General features: G+C 39.0%; 1 protein-coding gene across 2 annotated transcripts in view; it reads left to right on the top strand.

The window, feature by feature from the left end:
• LOC138703526 (fatty acid synthase-like) overlaps positions 1 to 18107 on the top strand; it is a 75255-nt gene that overhangs the window by 17008 nt on the left and 40140 nt on the right. For both annotated transcript variants that reach the window (XM_069831451.1, XM_069831450.1), the window contains exons 5-13: positions 282 to 482; positions 4560 to 4798; positions 7736 to 7963; positions 8035 to 8229; positions 9570 to 9701; positions 11464 to 11694; positions 11780 to 11969; positions 14542 to 14771; positions 16844 to 17148. In XM_069831451.1, coding sequence (XP_069687552.1) covers positions 282 to 482; positions 4560 to 4798; positions 7736 to 7963; positions 8035 to 8229; positions 9570 to 9701; positions 11464 to 11694; positions 11780 to 11969; positions 14542 to 14771; positions 16844 to 17148 — 1951 coding nt within the window. The remainder of the gene's footprint in view (positions 1 to 281; positions 483 to 4559; positions 4799 to 7735; positions 7964 to 8034; positions 8230 to 9569; positions 9702 to 11463; positions 11695 to 11779; positions 11970 to 14541; positions 14772 to 16843; positions 17149 to 18107) is intronic.

Below are 18107 nucleotides of genomic sequence, written 5' to 3'. Positions count from 1 at the left end.
CATATCTATCTTGAATTTGTCTAGTGCTACAGAACAATACTCACTCATTGTTGTATTTTTCATAGTGACTTCGTATGCTTTCACATGGTTCAAGACTTCTTGGTCATTTCAGTAGTTCATTTAGTTTCTTTCCATTTATTTCTGGAAACAAACGTAGTGGTAGTGGATGATCTGCATTTTATTGCATTCAAACACAGTGGCCTAACAGATGACCTAATCAAGCACTCATACTGCTTGCGTTTCAGATCTGACATAAACTAAGCAATGTGTTCGTGTTACAGCCACTAGCTACACTATAGTGTCGATGGAGACCTGTGGCCTAGAGTCCCTTACCATTGCGTACCACGCCATCAAGAGCGGACGTGTGGATGCAGCCATCATCTCGTCCATTAGTCTAGTGTTACTGCCCGAAGTATCTTACCACTACCAGCAGCTCGGACTACTCTCTGAAGATGGCAAGACGAGATCCTTTGATGCTGCAGGTGAGTGGAAAGGAATACAGCAAACAGCAAAAAATGTGATTCATTTGTTTTTATTTTCTCATTATATGAAATATACAAGTTAATTTATGAGAGAATAGTACATAGGGAGTGTAATAATGTTCAATAAGAGATTATAACAGATCGTTATTTTAAGCTAATAACACACAGTGGTGATTTAGTCCATTCCAAATTACATCAGATGTTACTAGAATGGCACAGCTCATGTTGAATGAAACTTTTTTGTTAGGATTAATTAATTGCTGGTACAGTAAAACTTCGTTAATCCGAACTAATTGAGGGGGATATGTTGACTGGTTTAACGAAAGTCCGGATTAACTGAAATAACCTAAAAGAATAATAGAAAGTGCATTAAAACTTCGTTTATAGCAACAAAACACGTTTATGCACAGACCATAGACCTAAATACACTATAAAGTACAGTAAAATGTAAAACAATATATACAATGCAGTAGAATTTTATATATTATAGGTGTAATATTGTAATTCCATAGTTCTAATGTATAAAGTAAGTCTTAAAACAAGGTTCTTTAATTTTTCCAAACTAATTGTTTTTTTTTTTTGCCTGTCCGGATTAAGTGAAATCCAGCTTATTGGGGTCCGAATTAACGAGGTTTTATTGTACAGTATGTCCGGGAAATCTGTATACCCCTATACTTTACTAGTTTCTTATTAGCATAGCATATATTATTATTATTATTATTATTATTATTATTATTATTATTATTATTATATTGTAATTATTTATTATTATTAATATTCATAACATTAGTAATTGTTGTTTGTGCATTGTTGTTATGTCGGTATACCTTTGTTATTGTTGTTAAATTCACCTCACTCAATCGTCATTTTGTGAGTTGAAATGGCAGACACAAGTTCGTTTCCTAAAGTGTTCTCGTATGATGCTAATTGTCTCTCCTGTGTGAGGACGTTCATGTATCCATACACTCATGACTAGGTCCTAACCTATTTCTGTTTACTTTATTCATAAAAATAACACCGCATGTATGAATTTACGTCTTTAGAAAGCACACTGACCTACAAATCAGCTGTTATCGATTGCCTCCACACTGAAAGGCTTTCGATACAAGTAGAAGCTAATCCTTTGCTTATTATTTATTACTTCTGCTTTAGGCTTCGAATTTCCGCAGCTGTAAAAAGGCATTGCGCTGTTGCAATGTATCCATTTTCAGTCATTCAATAAAAAAATCGATTTTTTCCATATTCATTATAGATAGAGAAACGGTTATTCGAACTTATCTGCTACCGGTAGTTTTATTGATATCTATTACTAGTTCAAATTAATGCAGTTATACCCCTCACTCTGTATTTATGTTTAGGATTTACTTATGAAGTAGGCCACAGTAAACAACAATGCTACAGTTAGTTTGTGTTTTGTTTCGTTTATTTATCATCAACATCACTACCACCACCATCACCACTCCATCAACGTCAATGTTGTGTCATAATCATCATTACCTTCATAAATTCGAAGTTTAGGAATCATTGCAGCCACAAGATTAAAAGAATGTGTTGTATGTTTGCAATAGAGTAATGAGTTCAACAACATACACAACATACTGTCCTATATTCAATTCTTTGTAGTGTCATTACTTAATTCATGATAATATTGTAAATTTATTCCAACTCAACAATGTAACTTTTATTTCAAAACAGTAATAATCACTTTCTACAATTTAATTCTACTCCCGTCAACAATGGGATTTCCACTCCACACAGTAACACAGTATTCGTTATTGCAGTCCACCGACGACAATGACAATTTACTTGGATTATTGAGAACAACAATGAACTGTTAATCTTAACTAATGTTCACAAAGCACTATTTACAAATCAGAACTGTCAGTTCTCAGTTCACAGTTCGTTTGCCTTGGCTGATTCTTCTAGCTCAGTCACTCGAGTTCACAGTATCTCGAACCCCAGACCTTCAGAGACAATCCGCTGAACTTCGAAATCAGGTCCCCCAACTGCAGTCCACTGCACTCAAACTCAGGACTTCCGGCTCCACAGTTACGGACACAACTCAAGTCGAACTTCGGTCTCATAGCTGGCTTCACTGCTACACAAGACTGGCTGGCTTGCTGTCCAACGATTACAACAACACAACTACTGTCTTCGCGCTATGAGTTGGCGCGGGGAGTAGATAGGCGGGACGGGGGGAACTTTACGCTACACTCTGACCTGAAAACTTCGTCCACTTACTTGGCTACACGGGAACGGAGTCAGACATAAAGGATTCCGCATCTTCGGTGCTGTCGCTATGACTATCATTATCACATTTTTTTTAATTTCTGGAGTATGATCTGTCCATGATAATCGTCTGTTTATGTTCCAGCCGTGTATATTAATTCGAATCTCTCAACAAAGCCATTAGCCCCACCGCCCCCATCCTGATGGACAACAATGAGTGTTCTGGACACATTTACGGTAGTCAAAACTCCCGTGACATTTTTATCGTGCCAGAACTTGGGAAACGTTAAATTGGTAGGCCTATCTATCCGCATTTCGTCCAGATACAAAATCGGTTTTTCTACTTTCCTAAGCTTTCTTATTTGCTGTAGATATCTTCATGTATTCTAATTTACAGTGTTTTCCTCATTTTTTTTTTTTGCTGCACACTTCTTCCACCTGAAATCCTTTTTCTTCAGTATTCGTCTTAATGTTGTCTTTCATTTCAAATCAATTTTCTCTTGTAAAAGGGTAGACGTTTGTTGCAGCTTGGTACTATTTTTTTTATTTGTTATTTAACGACACTGTAATAACTACTAACTTCTTCAGTGTCGATTGAATTGATTATGGCGAGATGGTATTTGGCGAAATGAAACCAAGGATTCGCCATAGATTACCTGACATTCGCCTTCCGCTTGGGAAAACCTCGGAAAAAACCCAACCAGGTAGTCAGCACAAACGGGAATCGAACTCACTCCCGAGCACAACTGCAGATCAGCAGGCAAACACGCTACCTCCTGAGCTACGCCGGTGGCCCTCTTTTTTTTTCAAATAAAAATTCTCAATTATATCTTTTTTGTCAATCTCCCGTCGAAGTCATCTACATTTGCGTTTCGGTACTCTGGACGTTTACATTTTTTTTCTCCCTCCGGTGTCGACAACGCACTTTCTTTTCTGTGCAGTCTTTCATTTCATTCCTTATACGCTGTATTGTTCTTGTGGATAGATTAGAGTACTTTTCTACCTTTGCTGTAGGTTTTGTAAGAGGAATGCAAAGGCACTGTTGTTCTTCTTCGCTATAGATTGTCAATCCTTGTTTCCTCTTTGTCGACATATTTACAATAAACAAAAAACTGCTATAAACCTAAATAACAGTATACAATAACATAAATTCTATTAACTATATTATTATCAACACTATTAACATGAAAAGCAAAGGATAACTAAAGCAATACAAGATTTGTGGTATACTGAAAACAATTGTCTTGTTGAAACTAATAAAACACTACAGTAAAAACCCCACTATTATTTTCACAAAGTCGCAAAGATTCATAGACACGTGCAGTAGATGTTTGTGAAACAGGAATATTGCAGTGAACAGCGCAGTGCGCATGCGCGACGGTTTCCCCTCCGCCCCGTCTAAGTACTTCAGCCGCCTTCTCCTGGCGTGACAACAGTAACTCAAGTTCACTCGCGTGTTGTATTTATAACTCAACCATAGTTACGAGAAATTTCTACGATGCTAGAGATTTCCACGGATGTCCAGAGATGGCATTCTCGAATAATCTGGATATCTCCCCTCTCGGCAGCAGTCGCTCTCTCTCCTCTCCTCCCTCCTCTCTATGCCACAGCACATGCCACAGGAAGCAGACGCGCACGCAACCCACGCCGAACCACGGCCGACCATGCAATCCCTCCACCAGTCGCGAGATCTGATCCCAGCTCTGTCACAATATATTTCTCTGTTTGTTTTTTATTATTGTTTCCTACCAGTTCAGCATTTCATACGATTCTAGTCTACTTTAAACTTGCCTCTACTCATCTTTTGCTCAGTGCAGGTGTATCAGTGACTGAATGTTCTTACTTCAGCGAATGGGTATGGTCGGAGTGACGGTGTGGCAGTGATGTTACTACAGAAAGCCAAATGTGCCAAGCGGATATATGCATGTGTGGTGCATTCAGCTGCTGAGATATGTGGAAATAGGATGACACCTCTCATTACGCCTATGCGAGAGCCCCTCATCAACTTGATGGAGCGCTTCTATCAAACTTGTGGTGTCGACCCTACAACCATTCAGTTTCTGGAAGCTGATGGCAGTGCAACCAAGGTAACAGTGGACTTCTTTGTATGATGCAGGCCTGGACTGCTGGTTGGTCGCGTCGAGAGAAATTGGTATGCCATACTAGCAAGGTGAATTTTGGAAAAATGCATGGTCCTAATAATTGAGTTCTGTAAGACCTCTCTCTCACACACCCACAAACACAAACACATGAAATTCCTATGAATACATCTTACATTTGAAACACATAACGTAGACTAACACTTTTAATAACCTGTGTCTCAACCTTCTTGTAAAGCATCATCAGTAGTGACTCCGAAGTTTTCCAAAGCTTTTTTAAAATAACAGTGGTATGCTTACCTCTCTAAAATAATGTTCATATTTTTCTTTCATCTCTTTTTCTCCCTTCCTTTTTTCTTCCGCTTCCTCTTAGTCTCCGCATATGATCCATATATCTTAGCCATCGGCGTGGCTCAGTCGGTTAAGGCACTTGCCTGCCGGTCTGAAGTTGCATTCGGGCGTGGGTTCGATCCCCGCTTGGGCTGATTACCTGGTTGGGTTTTTTCCAAAGTTTTCCCCAACCGTAATGTGAATGCAAGGTAATCTATGGCGAATCCTCAGCCTCATCTCGCCAAATATCCATCTCGCTATCACCAATCTCATCGATGCTAAATAACCTAGTAGTTGATACAGCAACGTTAAATAACCAACTAAAATAAAAATCCATATATCTTAATGTTGTCTATTATTTGATATCTTCTTATACCCCGAACATTTTTCTCCCAGTGCAATCTTCTCTGCCAGTGACTCAGCCAATTTCTTTTTCTCTTCTTGATCAATTTTAGCATTATTTATTCTTAACCACATTTTCATTTTAACTACTTATATATACCACATATCAATTAGTCTTAACTAAATAACGCTGAGTCAGTAATGATTTTTAATGTGTTTAGTAGTATACTGTATGTCGCAATGTTTTCTCCCATATAATATGGGCCAAACTACGATTCATAGTTATTATTAGAGCCTGGATGTTAGGCAAAATGCCTTTTTTTAAACTGAATGTATGTATGAAAGACCTATTAGAGATAAGCACGTTTCCACACATTTGGGGGTGATAGGCCCAATTTTTATTTTGCCTTTTTTGCCTATTTTAAGGTTAAATGTCTTTTTTAGCCTTTTTACGTCGTTATTGTACATTTTGTATATTTTTAATGCATTTAAAATAAACCGCACATAAATTATATAAAAAAACAAAAAAGAACGATTGTACAAATTAAAAATATATATTCACCTCATACAAATATTTGCTGAGAATTTTATTCTCCAGTAATACATATGCTCCCAAGAAGTCGTAAACTTTTCTCCCCTACCGATTCCATCTTTTATGTCACTTAACAAAGATGTTTGAACAGTATAACCCCTCAGTGCTCAGGTCACTTCGGGGTTTACCAGCGAAAGAAAGGGGATGAGGGAAGTATTAAAAGCAAGTCTCCAGGTCCCGTTACTGTTGTCGCTTGCATGCACAAGTTACACATACTTTGAAGTCCCTAATGGATGTGAACCACTTGATGTGATGTCCAGCACTACATAAAGCACTGTAGTCCAGAGACACTGAAAAGCTAGAGGCCGACTTATGGGCTAACGACTGTCGTCACAATGCCTGCCTTTTCTTTAAATAAGTTCAATGTTGTCAACCTACAGTATACGATAATCTATTTTGTCAATGAGACAATGCACTAGCCTTTATATTTTGCACGCGCCACTGCCTGCTAGATCGCATCCTATGGTTGAGTTAACTGCCGCTCAATTAAAGTTATTTTGCCGCTAGGTGGCAGACAGTGCACACCACTATTACTGATAATGTTAAAAACGGTATGCACTACCTACCAACTAGTGGCTACTAGCACATAAGCATTGACTGAGCAGGTAATGGCACGCACATTACAGAATGGCTACATTACTTCCCCACCTATATTTACTGGGTTGTAAAGTGCAAAACCCCTTTCACCTTTTCAAGCCCATATTATACTTCCTATCAACTTCCTGATCAGGCATTTGTTAAATTATACGCCTGTAGATCTATTCACACAGTTTTAAAATATTGTTTTACATATTTAATTTTAAGCTAATAAATTAGTGACTTAATGTATGACAGATATGAATGAAGAAATTGTGGAATTCAAGAAGAAGCAAGCAAAAAGAGAATAGTTTGTTATACCAAAAATATAGAAAGATATTGAAAGGAAAATCTACAATTATTAACAGATTAATTCTGTGGCCGGGAGGAAAAAGGTCTTAAGTAAAAATTTTACACTTTTCACGAAAGCAGTAGAAAGATTGAAATTGGTGTCATTTATAGAGTTTTTTTAATTAAGATATTATTCCTGGATATTATTTGTTTATATTTCTTATAAAATAGGTTATGTTGCTCATTTAAAAATTTTCTTGATTATTTCCAAAAATAGCCGTACTTAAGCCCTTTTAAGACTAGAAGCCAAACTGAGTAGAAGGGACTATTAAACATAAGACCTTTTTCATGTAAAAATAAATTAAAAATGCAAATTATTAGGAATGCAAAATGGGTCTTAAACAATTATAGGACTGTTTACCCTGGTGCTTAAAGTTTTAAAAGGAAAGGGCATCAGTATGTGATAAAATGGCTAAAATACAATTTAGACCTTTTTAATAGGGAAGCATGGAAAGAAAACATGTGATGTTTTGTAAGGAACAAAGTATTAAATATTCTTAAGTTCTTTATTCTGTGTGTGCTCGATTCAAAAAATACTTAGGACATTTGGTAACACTCTATAAATCGAGTCAGGAGTCTTATTTGACTTTAGCCGTTTTACCAGATTGTAGAGAATTGTTTCTGCTTTCAGAATATATAAAAATCTCATTGAAAAAAAACTGACGTAAGACCTTTTTCCTCCTGGCCACAGAATTTAAGAGGTTGATGGCATTTAAACTATGTATGTATGGCAGGGTTCAGACGTGGAGGAGTTGAGTGCAGTTGAGGCAGTCCTGCTCCAGAAACGCAAGACGCCACTGTTGATTGGTTCTGTCAAATCCAACATGGGGCACTGTTACGCAGCATCCTCGTTTGCTTCCATCTGCAAGGTCCTCATCGCGATGCAGACAGGAAAGATCCCTCCCAACATCAACTACGAGAAGCCCTGTGATGTGCCTGCCCTGCGTGACAACAGACTCAAGGTGAGATGACTTCCATTATGCTGCAGACACTCGAGTAGAGGCAGTGCATTTGACATTTTTGTTGCATTCAGGTTGTCACAGAGTCGACACCCTGGGAGGGCGGTCTGGTAGCCGTGAACTCGATTGGTCTTACTGGAGTGTATGCACATGCACTGCTCAAGTCCTTCAAGCGAAGCACACCCAAGCAGACACACGATGACGGCTTACCCAGATTAGTGGTGGCTTCTGCCAGGACGCAGAAAGGACTCGAAGACTTGTGTTTCAAGGTACAGTATTATATTAACTTGAGTTGGAAACAGACAGAGAAGTGATTTATATAGATTTGTCTGTTCTTTCGTATTGATATATATTTGTCACCAGAGTCTTCTCATTGACTGAGCTGCCAGATTGACCACACAAGTAATTCCACAACATCATACTGATAAACAAATGAACAGGAAACCATGATTTATTCTCTTTTGTGGAGTTTATTTACCTCCAATTCCACCTATTCCAGCACCACACACTACAGTGAAATTTTATGTTAGAGTTCATGAAAGAGGTTGTAACACATTGTAGGTTATGTTTGATACTGTAGTACGGTAATAATTATTTAATTTCTTTTCGAATTTCCCTCTGATCAAGAATCCACTTACATATTTAGTCTTATAGTACAAACAGAAATCGTGCTGTGAGATCAATATTTTCTCCCTCGAATCATGTACTGTATCCAGCCCATTCCCAAAAGCGTGTTACCTTCGTCATACAGTCTCTTAGAATTTCTTCCCAGACAATATACTAGTATGAAAGTTCCATCTCACAATTCATTTGTGAAGCTGTCAATAAAATTCGAATCTAATATCGGTATTTCAGGTGTAGGACTGGAACATGTGGAACAGTATGGTACTAGGAAAAAAAAAACTTTTGCTATCTCTACAGTATGTGTTACCTTTCTCCAGTGTTGTAGACTTAAAATTTGCAGAAGGTATTCTGAGAACTTCTGAGGTTGGGGGAACTCCATGCATATCAGCTCAGAGCATATCGGTATACTGGCATATTAATACACACTATAAGACAAACATACCATTTTCTTGCACCATTCAAACAGTTATATTATTAACCATCCATATGTTTTATTATTAAAATTTGGAAGGCATGTTACTGATATCTCAAATTCATATTTGGGATACATAATTGTAAAGATTGTAAATACTGATACTATATTTTGTTAATGTATGTGTATATTCCTCTTAAAAATTGGTTTCCATTATAGTGCTGTATTAAATTTCTAACACAATTCTTTTTTTTATAGTGTATACAAATTTATGATGAATATTCATATTTGGTTTCTTATTTGACATTAGTTAACTGTAAAAACAAAGAAAGTTGACCATCTATGAAGCAATGTTCATAAATACCGAATTTTGGGCGCCTCATATCAAGTTCATACAGGACAAGATTTTTTGTCTTCACTGCGGGATATTTCATACAAAAGGGAGCATCTGGCAACTCTACCTCCTTCTCATTATTATTATTATTATTATTATTATTATTATTATTATTATTATTATTATTATTATTATTATTATTATTATTATTATTATTATTGCTATTGCTGTATTTTCAGCTAGAATCGCGACCAATGGATGTGGAGTTCATCAGATTAGTACAGGATGTATATTCAATGCCAATCAACAACCACTTATACCGTGGTTACACCATATTACCTGCTGGGGAGACAGTCCATCATAACGTCCAGGTAAATATATATGTGAATAGACAGTTTGTAGATGTACATAATGAATTGTCAGCTTGCATTGTATGTATACAGAACAGTCAGTTTGTAGATGTAGCCTATGTAGAACAATCAGGTTGTAGACATATATCAGACTAAATGGAGAGAACATACAGAACAAATGCCAGAAAGAGTAACCACTAGTGATGAGATACAGTATATGTAGTAAATAATCAGCTTGTAGATTTATGTACTGAAGAGTCAATTTGTATACAGTAAGTCTGAAGAAAACGTTCCCAATGTTTCTGTCAGCTGACCAGTGGCAGGTCTCCCCTCCCCTCAACCGCACTACTGCTGCTACTTGCATCTGCGAACCCACTGGACTTCGCTGGATTAAAATTTCTGTTATATTAATATTAATAACTTTCGTATATTTGGCCGTAGAATTATTAGTAGGGGATTATGGCCTGCTCATTCCCCAGATCTAATTTCATGTGACTTTTGTTTCTGGGGAACAGTGAAAAATAAAGTGTTGTTGTTGTTGTTTTCTAATGCCAGGCGTTTGACAATAAAGTCATTTATGGTATGAAAGTTACACAACACAGAACTGCACCTGACATAATTAGGAACATTAAATCCAGACGTTTGAGATAGGCAGGGCATGTAGCACGTATGGGCGAATCCAGAAATGCATATAGAGTGTTAGTTGGGAGGCCAGAGGGAAAAAGACCTTTAGGGAGGCCGAGACGTAGATGGGAAGATAATATTAAAATGGATTTGAGGGAGGTGGGATATGATGATAGAGAGTGGATTAATCTTGCTCAGGATAGGGACCAATGGCAGGCTTATGTGAGGGCGGCAATGAAGCTCCGGGTTCCTTAAAAGCCAGTAAGTAAGTAAGTAAGTAAGTAAGTAAGTATGATTATGAAGTGCCAGGAGAGGACTTAAACCTAAGCCTAACCTAATTTCCAGACTATGGACCAACACAGTAACATTCATTCCCCTTTAAGGAAGAATTCCTGTGTTCTAACCGTGAATCGAACCCGGGACCTCATGAACTGTAGTCAGAAGCTCTGACCACTAGCCCATGAGGCTGGTCTTACACTGTAATTATGTACATTTAAAAAAAATCAGCGATTATAATTCCTTAAAGTTTCTGTTATTTATTATTTGTGAGAAAGGGAAAATCTGTCATAGAAAGATGTAAAAAAAGGTAACGGTATCCCCGTAACATGCCATGAAGGCACTTGGGGGGCATGGAGGTAGAGCCCCATGCTTTCCATGACCTCGGCACTAGAATGAGGTGGTGTGGTCGGCACCACGCTCTGACCGCCTTTTACCCCCGGGAAAGACCCGGTACTCAATTTTATAGGAGGCTGAGTAAACCTCAGGGCCGTTCTGAAAGTTTGGTAACGAGAAAAAATCCTGTCACCACCTGGGATCGAACCCCGGACCTTCCAGTCCGTAGCCAGCTGCTCTACCAACTGAGCTACCCGGCCACCCATAGAAAGATGTGGATTGGTAAAAATTACAATTGAAAATAAATACATTTTTAGCAAAATGGGTTAAATGATCCCATTGGAAAACAACAACAAATACATTGTGCGCAATGTCACTGGGAAGAAGTGTTTTGGGAAACTGCTTTGGGAAATATTTCTTTGGGCGAAACGAATTGGGAAAATTATCTGGGAATCGTAGTGAACATGTACCAGTATGTAATGAATAGTCAACTTTAGATGTACTGTATGTGCTGCACAGTCACTGGTCAGCTCGTGTTGTGTTGCAGCATATTGACAACTTAAAACGTCCTATCTGGTTCATATTCTCTGGGATGGGTAGCCAGTGGCCTGGAATGGGGCGGGAGCTAATGAAGCTCCCTGTATGTGCGGCTACCATCGACAAGTGCCACAACATCCTGAAGACCAAGGGACTGGACCTCAAGCACATCATCACAACCGAGGATCCCTCTGTGTTCGACACGATTCTTCACAGTTTCGTTGGCATTGCCGCAATACAGGTAAGTATGGCGCAATACAGATAAGTACCAGGATTGCTGCCGTTATCAATGGTGGGATGCAATAAAATTGTTTGTTGATTTGTAGCTGGCCCTGGTGGACGCTCTCACATTGCTGGGCATTGTGCCAGATGGGATGGTTGGACACTCTGTGGGAGAGCTGGGCTGTTCGTATGCAGATGGGTGCCTCACACTGGAGCAGATGTTGCTGGCAGCTTACTACCGAGGCATGGCTTCCATAGAGTCTAAACTCATCACAGGATACATGGCCGCTATCGGTAAGTAGAGCATTTCATTAAACACAACATACCTGATATGATAATAATCCGTGGCGCTACAGCCCGTGAAGGGCCTAGACTGACCAGCCGGCTGCTGGCCTCACGCCCACATGCTGAAGCAGAGGTGGACGATCATCCAACCAGAATGGAGGTATCGTATGGTTAGCACGATGATCCCCCCAGCTGTTATAGCTGGTATTCGCAACCGGATTTCGCTACCTATCGTAGCTCCCCAAGTGCATCACGATGCTGGGTGGGCACTGGTCCCAGACACTGGCCGAAATTTCGTGAGAAAATTTCTTCCCCCATGAGGACTCAAACCAGCGCACATTCCGTAACGCGAGTCCTAAGCAGGATGCCTTAGACCGTGACGCCACGGCGCAGGACTATCTGATATGAATATTCTTTAAATAAATAATTCCAGTCGTGAAAATGACATATGAGATTATATGATTTTATGGTGATTATGTTAAAAAAAAAGTTTTCCACTACCCGGTATGTATTAAGATTTAATATTTCCAACATCTCGAAACTACTTGCAGGTCCCATAATTATGGTACCTGTAATATAATATGTCTTAAGTATCGTCTGCTCTGCACATGTCTAATTAAAACTAACACTTCTCCACGATCGTTCAATTTAAATCCAAATGTTTCACCGAGTTTACTTCTCAAATCCTCATAGGCCTATGACATAATAGAGTTTTCACTTTTTTCACAGACCACAGAAATCTGATTTTTTTTCTTTAGCAAACTTGACACACAAACTTCATCTAGAAACCCAGTAAAGAAACTGCAAGAGAACAGCAGACTGGCCCCTATTGTAATCGGGTTACAAAATTTTAGAAAGAGAAGAAGATAGTTACTCTCTCACTTGCACACAGGTAGTCATGGCTAATGGATGAGGGGGGCGAATTCCAGAAAGGTATGTATTTCATATGCTAGGAAGACGAGCTGACAAACTTAATGTTTGTAATGAGCACAACGTAAAAAAAATCTATGTTAATGGCTTATGAACGAACATGTCAACATGACCAGATATTTCTACTGGTTCGAGAACTAAATTGTTTATGCTCTCTTTTCTTTGAACGAGATGACTGTATGAAAATTTCAAATATTCAGGGTTGGATATGAGTAACCGCTGTATATCATCTTGCCAGACATTTGTACTCACTCATCTGGTCTCAAACTATTCTTTCTCCTACACTCAGCCATTTCACTTCCCCTCTCCTCGTCCAACGATGTCAACCCTCCCTCCACCCTCCTCGTATTGGCGTCTGTTCTCAGTATCAAGGCAGTTGTGTTGTGCATTGTGAATGAGCACAGCAAGCAACTGGATCCTTTGCAAATACACCCAAGAACAAAGAGCCTTCTGTTCAGACATCTCAATTTGTGACGCAAATTAATGAAATCATAATTAGGAAGTCTTAGAAGTCCACTGTCAAATTGGCTCAATCACCACTACCACTACCACTACCACCACCACTACCACCACCACCATCACCACTACCATCATTATCATCATAACCACGACCACTATTACCACTATCACCATCATCATAACCACTTTCACTACAACTAACACCACCACCACCACCACCATCGCCATTATCATAACCAAAATCATTACCATTATCACCACAACCACGATCAACACAATTACCACCACTACCATTATCACCACGACCACCACTACCATCCCCACCACCACCATCACCACGACCACTACCATCACCAACACGACCACCATTATCACCACCACCATCATTATCACCATCATCACAATCAGCACCACCACTACTACCACCATTGCCACTACAATCACCACCACCATCATCATTACTACTATCACCACCATCATCACCACCACGACCACCACTATCACCAGATGAGTGATGCAAATATCTGGCAAGATGAGGCGGGCCAGATAATCATGCTCAACCCTGCATTATTTTATTTTAGTATTCAGTCTAAATGACTTATCATAGTTCAAAAAAACATCAACAACACTTACAAATGTAAATATTCATTGAACGTTATAGATAACTAATGTGCTAACGTTTTCGCCCTTGGGCATCTTCAGGCATTTGATTCAACAATATCGTGTACAAAATTTTACCATATGATGGCTGTGAAATATGTATCAGACAGTTTACATCTAATATATTTAAAGATCATGTGTACATCATTGATTAACAGTTTGAATAATTATCTCCATGGTGAGCAAACAACATGAAATTCAAATTAAGTTACAGATATTAAAATAAAATTACATTTGTAATAAACATTTTTTATAATTAAAACTGTTGTTATTAATCATATATTTCTTACTTAATTAACAGTTTGAATAATTATCTCTATGGTAAGCAAACAACATGATGATGTTGTTTAAACTATGATAAGTCATTTAGACTGAATACTAAAATAAACATTATATTACATTGTATATTGACTATCGGAAAATTACTATTACCATGCTTAGTAAGACTGCATTACTTACCGGTACTTATTAAATATGCAGTCATGATAGAAGAAATAGATCGTATTTCTGGACTATGCCATAATTGTTGCAGGGTTGGGGAGAAACCAGGTGAAGAACATAGTGCCTCCGGAGGTGGACGTGGCCTGTCACAACAGTGAGACCAGCTGCACCATCTCTGGACCTGTGGAGCCAGTGAAGAAGTTCGTAGCAGAGCTCCAGCGAAGGGGCATATTTGCTCGGGTAGTGAATGTGGCCAACATTGCTTACCACAGCCGCTACATCCAACCTGCTGCTCCAGCACTCTTGAATTATTTGACTGAGGTTACATATTGTTGCTCTCTTTTTTTTAACTTAGTTCATATTTTTTTAACATAGTATTGTATATCAGGACATACCTTTTCTATGAAAGAGGAAACATCACACCTGCTGAACTAGCAGGTTAGAGACCAGAAGAGCAACAGTAGTTGCTATGGGAACATAAACAAACATTATCGCAGTTAACATACATATATTCGCATTAGAGGACCTTGCTGTCCTCTATTGAATGTCAATGACTTTATGAGTCACCACTTAGATACTTATTAGCGGAGAAAAATTCGTTCTGGCATCGGGAATCGAATCCAAAACTCTCAGCTTACAAGCAAATGTTCTGATAGGGGCAGATAAAAAAGTTTAGTTTTTTCTTCCACCATGTTAATAATGTCAAAAGAAGTGCTTATACAAATTTTGGCCACTCGACCGCAATTACGAGGGCAGTAAAAAATAAGTTCGCCAGGGGCTGCTAACAGAAAAAAAAAACACATTTTCATTGGACAAATTTATTGGAGCGGACACAGCAATTGTTGAGATATTTTTCAACATATTTTCGATCGAATTGAGACATTTCTCATATCCTGGGATCGACAGGGAGAGGTGCAGACGCAGTCAAATACTGGTTCCGATCTGAGGCGGCTGACTTCTACGACACAAAAATTGATCCCATGGTATACCGGTAACAAATGTCTCAATTCCAGTGGGGGATATGTTGACAAATAGCGCAACAATTGCTGTATCTGTTTCAATAAATATTTCTATGCAATTGTGCTTTTTTCCATAAACGGCCCCAGGGAAAATAACTTTTTGGACGGGCTCGTAATTGCGGTCGAGTGGCCAAAATTTGTGTAAGGACTTCTTTTGACATTATTAATATGGTGGAAGAAAAAAAAATTAACTTTTTTATCTGCCCCCATCAGAACGTTTGCTTGTTAGCGTGCTGAGTATCTTTCCATCTGAGCTATGCTGCAACCCGATCCACAGTGCTGGCCGACCATTGCATTGTGATTGTCATCTGAAGTAGTAGTTCTATTCTATTAATCCCCATTGAGGGAAGTGCCATGGGCTGGGGACTGGCCTCGCAAGTAGGCTGCTTGGGTGGGCCCATTGTACTACACAAAAATGGAATGATGTGTATGCCCTAAGGTTCCCTGCACTACAGATTCTCTTGCAGGCCATTTCCGAACTCCTCTATAAGTTAGAGAACCCTTTTATTTTTCTGCATAGGCATCACCACAGTTCCTCAACTTTGGTCACACGAGCTACCATGAACCCAGGGGAAAGCCGACGGTATATAGCACTACTACCAGTAACTAATGACCATATACCACTGGGACCAAGTTCCGTGGTAGCCCACAGCTGACTCTACATCGGAGTAAGCCCGAAATGTGGGAAAGAAATGGTGATGATGATGAAAGAGGGGAAATGTAATTATGAAAGCGAAATGAGCCCGAAGTCCAATGCCGAAAGTTACCCAACAATTCTGCTTCAATTGGTTGAGGGAAAACTTCTGAAAAAATCTCAACCAAGTAACTTATTCTATCTAGGATTTGAACCTGGGCCTGCTCGTTTCATGGTCAGACATGCTAACCATTACTCCACAGTGGTGAACTTGAAATTGTAGTTACTCTCGGCTTCACAGTAAAGAACCCTGGCCTCACACCACTTCTACACAGATGACAGTGATTGACAGGCCAGTTAGGAAAGTAGACTTGCTAAAACTTTCAGCTGTTGCCACGTTTGTGCTTGGCTTGAGTCTTTAAATGTATTTTCTTTTGCAACTGGTTGGATTCTTTCAAAAATGGAAAATTCACAACACAGCATTCTCGGCGGTCTCCTGGTGGTATCTTTATCCACAGTTTCACAAATTGGGGGAGCGTGTCAGTCAGATTTATGGCTTCCTGAACCCAACCCTCCAACGAAGGTTCTTTACTTGTGAAACCAAGAGTACTACGTCTGTAGTGTAGTGACATTTGTGGATAGTCTTGATTCTCTGGAGTGTAGAGAATCATGAGATGCTAGTGTTGGTGCACAATGCTCTGAAATCATGGCGCGCCTAATGAACTCGTGACTCATTGCAGCTGATTCCGGAGCCAAAGCCCCGTTCTCCACGCTGGATATGTTCGTCAGTGCCACAGGAGTCCTGGGACTCGCCCCTGGCACGCTACTGCTCAGCTGATTACCACACCAACAACTTGCTAAGCCCTGTGCTGTTCGAGGAGGCCAGCAAGCATGTTCCTAAGGACGCCATCGCCATCGAGGTGGCACCCCATGGGCTGCTGCAGGCCATCCTGCGCCGCTCTTTGGGACCTAACTGCACCAACATCGCTCTGACACAACGTGCACACCCACAAGGCCTCCACTTCCTGCTGTCTGCCATTGGCAAGTATGTCATCTAAGTACCTATTCATCAGCTTGCCAAAACTTAATAAGATTGCTACACTTGGATTAAAAATACTTTGTGATCCCAACTGATACATCCTGTTGCCATACATTTCACTCTTCCAGTACTTGATGCATATGCAATTTGTCAGTGTAATTTGAAACTAAATAAATGCCCACAAGTAATAAAATAATAAAATAACAACAACGAAACAAATAGATTTAACATTGAATTAAGCTACAACAGCATCAATAATAACTATATAACAAAATAGAATAAACTTGTTTAAGTTAGCTGGGCTTGGTTGAAGATACTAGAAAAGAGACACTCCAAACGATGTCCTAAAATTGCTCACATTGGAAACTAGATGTCCTAACAAAGAATGGCTTCATTTTAAAATCCTTTGGTTATGAAGCTACAAATTTTTTTTTGGAGAAGTTGAAACTATCTATTTGACACTTCAAAATCTGTTGCACTGGAGCTCTTATTTTCAACAAACTGCTATATTCAGTGATTCTGAAGCAACTATTATATTGTTGTATAATCGCCACAGTCTCATGCTTAACATGTCGGCATCATACAATAACGTGCCATGTGCTTTTAAAGCATAATTTTTCCGACCGATTGTTGCTCTGTAGGTTTCACTCTAACCATCACGTTGTCACATCTACTTCCTCGATAAGAATTAACACTAGTTTGTTATATTGTTAAATGGCTATTATTATTATTATTATTATTATTATTATTATTATTATTATTATTATTATTATTATTGTTGTTGTTGTTGTTGTTGTTGTTGTTGTTGTTGTTGTTGTTGTTGTTTCATATACGAGTACATCGACATTCTTAACTCTTAATAATAATTTTTAATCACATACCTTAATGTTCGTCCTCAGCACAAGACATTGCAACCTCGGTTTTAGTCCACGTGGATTAGACAAGTAGGTGTCATTTTGTAATGG

Source organism: Periplaneta americana, chromosome 7 (genome assembly GCF_040183065.1).
Source record: "Periplaneta americana isolate PAMFEO1 chromosome 7, P.americana_PAMFEO1_priV1, whole genome shotgun sequence".
Classification (NCBI taxonomy): domain Eukaryota; kingdom Metazoa; phylum Arthropoda; class Insecta; order Blattodea; family Blattidae; genus Periplaneta; species Periplaneta americana.
The sequence above is the reverse complement of the archived record's forward strand: the minus strand, read 5'-3'. Positions and strand labels throughout refer to the sequence as shown.